This window comes from Pecten maximus, chromosome 15 (assembly GCF_902652985.1).
Source record: "Pecten maximus chromosome 15, xPecMax1.1, whole genome shotgun sequence".
Lineage (NCBI taxonomy): Eukaryota > Metazoa > Mollusca > Bivalvia > Pectinida > Pectinidae > Pecten > Pecten maximus.
In genome coordinates, this window is record NC_047029.1 from 21018108 (window position 1) to 21029899 (window position 11792).

General features: G+C 37.7%; 1 protein-coding gene across 4 annotated transcripts in view; it reads right to left on the reverse strand.

The window, feature by feature from the left end:
* LOC117343178 (solute carrier family 23 member 1-like) overlaps positions 1-8562 on the reverse strand; it is a 46232-nt gene extending 37670 nt beyond the window's left edge. Inside the window, exon 1 of one of the 4 annotated variants that reach the window (XM_033905514.1) lies at positions 8544-8562. Coding sequence is in view for 1 of the 4 variants with exons in the window: in XM_033905509.1 (XP_033761400.1) it covers positions 1648-1663 (16 nt within the window). In the remaining 3 variants the exon portion in view is untranslated. Of the gene's footprint in view, positions 1-1231; positions 1322-1647; positions 1734-3591; positions 3678-8543 lie in introns of those variants that run through there. The other 3 variants (XM_033905511.1, XM_033905509.1, XM_033905510.1) reach the window with 3 other exon arrangements.
* Between the last annotated feature and the right edge of the window lie 3230 nt (positions 8563-11792).

The following is an 11792-nucleotide window of genomic DNA, read 5'->3' on the forward strand; positions in this document are numbered from 1 at the left end:
TTTATTGGTAATATACACATACTCTTATCAACAGTTTTGAGTACCAGAGACTTCACAGAGATATATGTATATGTATATGTATATATATATATATATAGGGTCTAGTAAGTAATAACGACGGTATAAACCAATATAGGTACTGGATCCTAACAAACAAATGTTGGATGCGTATTACTAGAAATAGATATATGTCAAGTAGTAATAACGACGGTACAGACAAGTAAATTGTCAAATTTTCGAGGCAATCCGCCCCTTTATCAAGACACAGGTAAATTACATACGATCACATATAGACATAGAACATGGAACAGTTACACAAATATAGTATTACTTTTAGCATCTGTACACCACCAAAGATGTTTCCTTATTAATCATAATAGGCCCTCGGCGAATTTAGTATCGGCTGAGGGGGATCATTTTTACAACATTATGATACTTTTTGTTGTTTATACCTACTATGTTTGTGTAACTGTTCCATGTTCTATGTCTATATGTGATCGTATGTAATTTACCTGTGTCTTGATAAAGGGGCGGATTGCCTCGAAAATTTGACAATTTACTTGTCTGTACTGTCGTTATTACTACTTGACATATATATATATATATATACATATACATATATCTCTGTGAAGTATGTGCCGTTAACTCTTTATGTGATTATAACAAAAGGTACCGTTATTTTTGTTGAAACAATGATTCAAATAGTAATAATTAGTTGCTTATTATAATATAGGAATCATATCTAATTGAGAGGGAAAAACAAGAGAAAATTATTGAAAGTACACTGTATATCATTGTTACCTGTACATGGTGGATTTTTAATTATAAAAGATTTTCCATTATTTCATTTCTAAAGTGTTGTGTAATATCATTATTAATATAAGTAATTAATTATCACTATATGTATTTTGTTATGAATACGTACATATGAATGTATATGTTATTTTTAATAGTATTCTTAAACATTTTCTTCACTTGTTAGTCACCTTTGAGTTCCATGTACATAATGTATATGTATACGGAAACAGACTCTACCTACATTTTCCACAGGTAAACCCAGGTAATGTTTATATAGCAAAAACAACATGTTGGCTGAGTGGGAATGAACCGCGTACGTTTCTGTATACATGGTATGACCTAGTATACTATATATCCAGTTTAAAACTGTAATCTATACATATTAAACATATTGTTATACATTATTTAACCTCATGTACGATAAATAACATACCTGTGTTGGTTGATAGTCAGGTGTGAAATATATTATCAGAACCTATAGAACTTTACGTTTATGAGACGTAATATAAAAACCCTTGTGTCACATCCGGGAACGGACATCCGACTCGCCATACAACAACACGGCCACCCCCTTCCTCCCACATCCCGAGATACATGTAGCTATGACGTATTAAAGAATCAAATCGTCAATCAAAGATAAGTACCTGGCTTCAATACACTAAATACGAACTCTGAAGATCTGCTACAGTGCCGATATTTCTGGATAGCACATCTACATATTAAAATAATATCAGCATATATAAGTTTTCAAAACTTATTTCCGAATCCCATTCCTCTGTATATACTATGTGAAAATGGAATGAAATAAAGTTTATATAAAATAATATCAAACGCGAACCAGGTCGTTACCTTGAAAAGTCAACATCGCCTGCTGTTGAAGGAAATTTCCTTAGGCCAACACATTATACTACTGTCCCTGGCGTTACGGTTTTTCACTTCCTTTCACAAAGATTTTATAGAATAAATCAAATGGGTAATTGGTAGCAGGATAAGGCCCATATACTTATGTTCTCTCACTAATGAAGTTACAGTTAAAAGATACAGTTTAATAGGAGTCGGTGTTTATACGAGTTGGAATCAGGTTATCACAGTTTCAGGCTAGGTTCACTGCCACAGGAAATTCGTGGCCAATCTGTGTGCCGAGGGCACACCAAATGTAATAAGCCTCGCTTTGGATCAAGCACTGTTTGTTACAACAGAATGACACGTGCACGAGGGATTGGCATACAGACATGTAGACGGACGGGCGGACGGACGGACGGACGGACGGACGGACAAGTCCCAGTTGCTCTGACAACAGTTTCGGAAAGTTTCATGAAATAAGATATTGTCCCTGTTAAATGTTATACATACGATGGATTTGAATATAAAGACAGACTGCCCTGAGGTTAGGGATATTGATGAAACTGGGACCAGGTTTTAACTCTCGCCAAGACTTAATGACTAATTAAGAAGTAATCACCGAGTGTTTGATAAGACATTGTGTGAGACCATTCTCAGTGTTCAGAACCCTCGAGATAATTTGTAATCAGTTACAGGAGTATATTCCTTATCAGCATTTGTGCTGCTCGTTAAAGACAGTGAAATTGATTATTTTGCCAAAGAGGCGAATCCAGTAGTACTAGGTAAGACTGGAGGGGTACCAACCATCTCTAACCCTCCCTGACCTTAGGAATGAGATGTTATGTAGTGGTGGGGATGGGGATGGGAGCGGGGAAAGGGTTTAGGAATGAGATGTTGTGTAGTGATGGGGATGGGGATGGGGGAGGGGCTTAGGAATGAGATGTTATGTAGTGGTGGGGATGGGGATGGGGGAGGGGCTTAGGAATGAGATGTTATGTAGTGGTGGGGGAGGGGATGGGGGTGGGGGAGGGGTTTAGGAATGCGATATTTTGTAGTGGTGGAGGTGGGGATGGGGGAGGGGCTTAGGAATGAGATGTTGTGTAGTGATGGGGATGAGGATGGGGGAGGGGTTTAAGAATGAGATGTTATGTAGTGGTGGGGGAGGGGATGGGGGTGGGGGAGGGGTTTAGGAATGCGATATTTTGTAGTGGTGGAGGTGGGGATGGGGGAGGGGCTTAGGAATGAGATCTGGGGGAGCGATTAAGGTGTTCAAGTAGGGTAGGAATGCTATGTTGTGTAGTGATGGGGATGGGGGGGGGGGGGGTTTAGGAATGCGATATTGTGTAGTGGTGGGGGTGGGGATGGAGGAGGGGCTTAGGAATGAGATCTAGGGGAGCGATCAAGGTGTTCAAGTTGGGTAGGAACAAGGCGGGGTCAGTTTGATTGGATCGGACAAGATGGCATAATTCATACAACTCATCGCGTACAGAATGATGTGCGCGAGCAGGTAACTACATCGAACAGGCATAAGTAAGATAGCTTTATAAGATTTTAGCTTGTTTTCGAATCATAATTCTATTGTATGTATGATTTTTATTGTGATGTTGTATGGAAGTACTTGAATATTAATAAAATATGACGTCACGATACTGACTATATATTCTTGGACAGAAGTAGGTCACTACTTTCGAATAACATGCACTGGAATTTATATTATTGTATAAATATACACGGTTAAGGATTTTCTTCACAGAACAATTAACCATCGTATTAATTTTTGTTTATCAAAATACAAGGCATATACGTTCTCCAGGACATTTCCTACGCCCGTGTGACTGTGGAAATGGCCACTGAATTAAACAGTTTTACTTATGTAACACGGTTTCGGCTATTGTTTAATGAGGTAGTCAGCGCTGATAGTTTAAAGCAAACAAAGTGATATAAACTTACCGTTTATGGAGAGAAATGATCCAGGACTTTTACTCGATATCAAATTGCCAAGTTACTCTCTAATTAACGTTTATAAAATCGGCGGAAGTAACCTATTGACACAGCTCGATCCAATTTCCGGTCCCTGTGTACGCAAGTACTTCCGGATTTATCTTGTCACGTCAAGTGTCCTCGTGAACCTAGCATCATATGATAAAGGAGGAGTGCCAATTTTGGCTTTCTATTGGCTATCACACATAAGTTTTATTATTTTTTTTTTTATAGATAAATTGAGGTTAGGTGGTCATGATATGAGTTGAAATTAGGGTCAGGTCAGCGACCATTACGAGTTACGAAGGGGTCAATTTGAGGGTCAATTTCACGATTAGCCCAATTTTGACGAAACGTAATGATATTTTTGGAATTTTCATCATAATTATGATGCATTGATATGTTGAAAATAAAACAAATCGAATAACCAACCCATAGTCAAAAAGTACGTCATAGCGACCCATTTTTTGCCATCCCGAGATGTCGGCACTCCAGTGTATGTTCTTAATTATTCAATACCAGTGGGTAGCAAACAAACATACATGTATATCGAAATATGGTTCACTTTCATACTTATCAAATTACATCAACTTGACCATTCCACTGATGTTATAATCAAACTCAAAGTTTCAAAACATTTCGCGGCCATATTTGTAATGCGAGTCACGTGATTAACGTCTCACAGGAAACTGTTTTCAGCATGAGGATTACCGTGTCACGTGATATCTCGCCAGGTCACACGAACGCAGTCAATACAAATATGGCTGCTAAATGTTTAGAAACCATTGATAGTGCTACTTGTAAATATTTTCAAAATTATATCGCATTTAATATTTTTGCATTTCTGCCTACAAACTTTCGCCATTCAAATTAGTTCATTGACAATTTCATACGCTAAACGTTTTAATCACAACATAGTCTTTGTACCTTTTAAGAAAAATGTGTAAAATCTACCTGGTTGTTGTCAGGTTAACCATTTTGTTGTCACAATAACTTGTGCAATAGTCGTGTCCATCGTGTACATTAGTTCTTTCAGCTGCATTATATGACGTAATTAGATGAACTAGTCCTAGAAGGTATGACTATGCTTTCAGTCTCGGACAAAGGTCTGATTAGGTTTGCTTACTTGTTCCAGAGACGTATATACCTGATATACAAGTCTCTGCTTGTTCGGGAACTGATTTCCGTCATAAGGGAGAGTTTAATGTGTCATCTGTCAATCAAATTACTTCATACTATCAGTATCTGCATGCCTTCTTGAGAGCTAGAACTTTGACCAGACGAATATTAGGATATATTCCAAAAAAAATCGCTCACCGACCTATATATGTATATAAGTTTTATAAATTTATATCCGGACTATACATTCGGCAACTCTCGTCGATTGTTACATAATACTAATTCTTATTTCACATGCTCTTCAACATTATATACCGGTAATAAATGACTACAATCAGTATTTTTCATGACTGATACACATATAAAACCCTTCTTAGCTTTATAGTAGTGTTTTCAGTGAAATTTCCATCAGACCTTCACTGGTTTCATTTAATCATATTGACATGAGTTGTTCAGGGAGGTAGAACCTCCAGCAAAATCCCACTCACAAGACATGATGATGCCCAGAGGGCATGTATAGATCAACTGGATATTTCAGTGACTATGGCAGAACACTCATTTCAATTTAAATAAATTACAAATACTTTTTCCCCAGTTTTAGATCTACTATTCAATACTTTGCATTGAAATTAACGCGTTCCTTTACCTACCATTTAACTTTCTGGTTCCAAAAAAGATAACAAGCAAATTAAGTTGAAAACTTTAATAACCAATTCTGACTTCCTTTAATGGGCCCCGGGTTAATTTCCATTATTCCATTTGGGTTCTCTTATTGCCCCATCCAGAACAACCGTTTATATAAAATTAGTTCCACCTAACCCATTTGTACGATCCCGACTGCCTAGGCATGCTACGATTCAATTTTGTGGGTTATCCCCAATATTTGTAGTATTTTGAATCCTCATCACCTAGGGATGCTACTAGTCAAATATGAGTGATATACAATTCTTAGTTCAAGAGAAGAATTCGTTTGTAGCAATAAAGTCCCCCTTTTAGCCCCGCCCATGAGCCTCCTTGGAGTTCAACCCCACAACTTATACCATATTACCTAATCTTTCAAATAAGGATGCTTCTTATCACTTTTTTCTAAATTCAAATCCTTGGTTAAGAAGCAGTAGTAGAATTTGTTGACGTATGTGCTAGACACAGCAGACGGATGGTCACAGGGTATGGCATAAGCACAACTAGGTCCTTCAGACCAGGTGAACAAAAATTATTTCCCAGGTGTGTTCCCAAGTATATATAATTTCTGAACTTAACACCATGTTTTCCTGTATCGTTTTCAATCTTACCAGCCTAAGTCTCATCATGAAATCATTACATTGACATTGACCTATTGGATTTCAATTATCCCTTTGCGAGCTATAAAGGGGACGCTGACTCTAAAATGCACAGGCATCGCAATATAATGTTTCAGCCTTGACCTCAATATCTCTAAACCCTCCCCCCCCCCCCCCCCCCCCCCCTTGATAGATGTCTGTCAGATTAAGCTGTCTTCCGTGCAGATTGCTTTGTCAGGAGTTCCGAGGATATATCTACTGATAAGCGCAGTATGTTGTGCAACCATCGGTTTTTCCACTGCTGTAAGTGGTAAAAGCCGCCTACAAAATGTATTTGGTTTCTCCGCTTACAGGATGGCTCTTTCGTCAATCCATACTGTTGCAGATTGACAGGTTATGTGAGTAAATCGTACAAGTCAGGAAGGTCACAATGAATTATTGACTCAGTTCTCTGCAGTTCTGTACCAGCCACTGCTCGCTCTGTTGTGATTCCTTACTGCGTTGCATTGACCTTCTCTCATTGATGGATACGTGTGTACCCAACATCCCAGCAACCCGTGTTCCTAATGATGACACTGTTTTAACATACTCTCTGCTATTGCTACCTGCGTTATTTTGTCAACCTCTTACGCCACCTTCGACTCTTCCACAACTGCTGTCAATTCAGTGGAATGGCTACATAGCATAGACTCGAAGATTGCTGAAACTCCGAAGAACTTTCTAACGACTGCGTTCCTATGCTTTTTCTGGTTCTGCGGGTCAGCAAGTTTATCATCCAATCATTTACCAAGGCACTCGATAGTCACTTGTGATGTGTATATGTGATCTTCTCCTGAACCACCAATGTGAACAGTCCATTTAACCGAGTCCACCTCCTTCACGTCTTATGACGGAACTACAATATCACTTTTCAGTACGTTAGAAACAATCTGGTTTGTACTTGACTGGTGTTAACCGGGTTATCTATAAACTCGCTGTTTAACAGATAACCGATTCCTTCTTTGGTCTTCAGTGCCTCCACAGTGATGCCTTGATGATGAAATTTATTCCCATGATGACGATTTCGGTGAAAAACCTTATCCTGTTACTATCTCTTTGTGTAATTGTAACGCTGTTCTCGACTGGAATAATCAGCTGCATCCCACTTAAGTATTTGAGACTCCCAGGAAAACCTGCACGGATCTTTGATCTCTTTATGTCTCTCTCATAATTTTGATTCCTTTCTGATGTAGTCTCTCCTCCTGGTCTTTGAGATAGCTTCGTAGTAGTTAGATCATAGTTTCTACTGTTGCTCCTTCAAATCATTACATAAAGCGTGAACATTGGACGTCATGATGGCTTCCAGTGACCCTTGCGAAGTTGCTTTTGATGTGGTCGAAAAAATTCTTGCCAATAATGTTCCATACTTCTTTAATATATTGCCACTCTGCTCTTTCTTGTTGCTCGCTTCTTAAACGTTTATAACGGAGAAACTACGGTTAAACTGCTAGTATAGGGTTTGTCCTGCGTGGCACCGTTTTGACTTCTGCTGCAAAGTGCGTCGGTGACGGCCTATGACAGCATTTTAATCTTTCTCACAGACTTTCCGCACTGGCATTCGATTTCGAGTGGTCTCCCATCACCACACCATGTTCTGCCCCTAACATTTTTTTTGTGTTTACCCTATCAATTATAGATACAGTGATTCAGACGAATTCAGATAAAAATCGTCATAAAATTATGTGATAGGAAGAATCAAGGATTTATTTGTATATTTACAGTTTTTTCACAATGATCGTGTCTATAACGAGGTAAATAGCTTCTTTAAATGATACTGTAATGTTTTCTGACCTGGTAGTGGAAAGTTTTCTGTTTCGTCAATGTTTCACATAAAGATTCATATTATTGATAAGTAAGATTATATATCATAATTACTTGTTTTCGCGTTAAATGCGTTTTCCACACAGGAAACAAAGACAGGGTACCAGTTCTGTTCTGATTAATAGTACAATGGCGCTAATGATTTTTTTGATGGATAGCAGGTACGTAGTAACCAACTCCGCGGATCGTAAACATCTATATCATTTGGAAAAGCTGACCTTTTTAATTTTAAAACTAATAAGGACAGATAAGTTAAGATATATTTTATTTAAAGCGTCAGACATTTCAAAGTACACCAGTCAGGCAAATATTAAAATCACCAGCCTTACAAGACTGAAATCACATTAAGCAAGATATGGCGGTAAAGGTTTATTATCACTATTACTAGGGCCACAAGTAATATCATATGGATCATGATCTTATTTTTAACTGTGGCAGTAGGGCCACAAGTAATAGCATATCGATCGAGATCTTTACTACACCTACATGTATGACTGTGACCATGATCAAAATCGTAACTTTTAAGTAATAATAGTATATATCGCAAAATTCATCCCATTGGTGTCCCAACAGCTTATCCTTAGTCATCTTATCAGGCCTTGGTGGTAATCACTAACCTGTTGATCACTATGAATACTTTAAGCTAGTGCATGTGCGACTTACTTTAAATCTAGTACATCCTGCTGATAGGCAAGGGAAGGGGCAATTCAGGAATGTCCCATTTATGTCCGCCTGATAGACCAATATCATTACTTGTACACCTGAATTGACGCAATCTGTCAAACGTCAATCTCTTCTTGAATATTAAACACTTTTCCAGATTTAGCTGTAGCTACCTGATTCTGAGTCAGTCATCCATCACTTAGATCATTGGCTAGTCAAAAACATCCCCAGACAATTTAAGCGCCGCCATGTGTGTTTTCGCTAAATGTATGCTGATCAAAATGTAGATAATTTGAAATGGAAAAGAGCTTAAGTGTACAGTATTACTAAAAGTTAGCGTGCGAAAGTAGAATTTTATTACTCGTTTTGTAAATGAATGGTATGCACAGATAAACAAAAATCAGTTCACTATATTGAGTTTTTGAAATGTAAATTATGATGAAAACTGTCGGCGAAGATAGAATTTTATGGCTCATTTTTTGCAAGAATGACATGCACAGGTAAACATCACATCTGAAATGTAAATTTGGATGAAAAATTGTTGATATTGCGTAACTACAACGAAGAGGGTGATATATTATCGATCTACTTTTTATACACTGACTTAGAGAGAGAGAGAGAGAGAGAGAGAGAGAGAGAGAGAGAGAGACTTGACGGGGATCAGTATCGCTATTGGTTGCATAATATTTAAATGTTCGTTTGTTTTATTTTAACTAACATTAAACACATAATTTAAGAATTATCAAAGCAAAATATCATTTAAAACACAGAAATACTCCAAGCATGTGCGATAGCATACAATTTTTGCGTCAAAGTTTCTCACGAAGCTCACAATAGACTGCCCGAGCAACCGTTGTTTGGATGTATAGGGAAACAGGTATTAAATATGAAACTAGTACCCGTGCTTAACAATGAGCTGTCATATATCTCACATTATAACTAGAACATACTCTTTCGTAATACAATGTTTGGCCGGTCACTAACTGTTCAGGAGCCGAGAGACGACGGGTAATCCGAAGGCTACTTTTTCTTCGGATCACAGCGACTTTAACATTAGGTTTCATGCTAATGATTCAACACACTGATAGTAACCGATATAAGAGCGTTGTCATCAATATTTTTGTGTGTGTGTGTGTGTGTGTGTGTGTGTGGGGGGGGGGTATCAGTTCTGAATATGCAACTTTTTTGCTGCTTTCTGTGGTGTAAACATGTATAATTTTATATAATATGCAATAAACGTGATCATTTGATAAATTGTAAATATATTGTATTGTTAACATTGAATCAGAATGGGACGCGCTGTCCACTGGACGGAACGCGACGGGAATTGGCAACACTGTCTCCCCAGTAATTAGGTCGATAGAAACGTTAAATTCTGAATGGGGAAATGCAAACGCCAAATAACTTGATAATTATCAGTATGGCGAGAAAAACGCTAACAAAATAACATCTTTAAAAGATGTCAGGGGTATCTACTCTACAGTATAACTATAATCAGTACAAACAATGCACACGTAAAACAAACACGTTATTCTGTAGTAGTTGTCTTACCTTGTAATTCCGAGCGATGAACTTTACAACAGCACACTTATGTAAACCAAATGTTACGTACTCCTGTCACTATGAAGAAATCCGAGAAGTAAAATCTCACTAGAGCAAAGTGAAGATAAATTCACATTTTCAGCGGAACCATTCTGATAATTTCTACCACTGAATTACCAAACCTCCGAGTCGACAGTCCTATTTAACACTACCCTTTCCCTATATGGTGTTAACAAAATATATGTGAAGCCTTATCTGACAGATCTGGTGAACGTGATACCCCTTTCTGTTGACACAGACATGCATGTACAATATGGGTCTCACAACATAAATAATGTTGCATTCTTATGACACTACATTAATTTTCAGAGATTGGTGAAACTAGACCAATTGTCAAATGCATAAAGACCTCTATTGAAATAGAAATCAAAAATGTTATAGCAAAAGTAACTTCCGGGACGAAAACGGTAAACATAGAATCGTCCATCATTATAAAGGGTTAGTATACACCTCCTCCCCGTGACCTAGTGAGATACAATAGTCTACATTATAAAGGGTTAGTATACACCCCCTCCCGTGACCTAGTGAGATACAATAGTCCAACATTATAAAGGGTTATTATACACCCCCTCCCCGTGTCCTAGTGAGATACAATAGTCCAACATTATAAAGGGTTATTATACAACCCCCTCCCCGTGACCTAGTGAGATACAATAGTCCAACATTATAAAGGGTTATTATACACCCCCTCCCCGTGACCTAATGAGATACAATAGTCCAACATTATAAAGGGTTTGTATAAATCCCCTCCACGTGACCTAGTGAGATACAATAGTTCTACATTAAAAAAGGTTAGTATACATCCCCTCCACGTGACCTAGTGATATACAATAGTCCAACATTATAAAGTGTTAATATACATCCCCTCCCCGTGACCAAGTGAGAAATACTAGTCCAATATTAAAAATATACGGTATTTCCTCGTTAAACATTGTCTGTGTTCATTGAAAAAACTATAAGACAATGTGTGTGATACACTCTTCATCTTAAACTTCAGCGGGAATTTGATTTTTGCATGTTGAAAATCGGTAGGTGTTTAATATCGGTACTAAAATAATGAGTTAAAAGGAAAAATAATTGGCATTATCTCCTTAATCACGATTATGGCATTGAAAACAAAACGATAAGCGGTATTATCTCCTTAATTACGATTATGGCATTGAAAACAAAACAATACACGGCATTATCTCCTAATTACGATTATGGCATTGAAAACAAAGCAATACGCGGTATTCATTAAATTACATATTTCTTCACCTTGTGAGTCGTTTCTCGGGAAATTTCAGAAAGACATCAGTATAAGATTATACTTTCTGTTTTAAATTTTAAGACAATGATTGATTCATTCTCTGTTGTTATCAATCGAGTGTTACAATTTTAGTCGTTGTAGCCCCTAGGAAAGGTCGCTTTCATTATCTCCGTCCTCCGTCGGGCTCGGTGAGATTCCTGACCTGAATAAGCATCTGCAGGCTCACAAAAAATCCCTACGTGACAGCGCATCGTGATAAATGATACTCGATATATGAAACAAATTACCTATATTTGAGACAAAAATAGATCTGTTCCACCCATTACAGGCCTGCTTTTCTTTTGTACTGTTGCGTTCTCCCTGTCTCGTGTCGTCAAATGACCTTGGTTGCTGTAAGG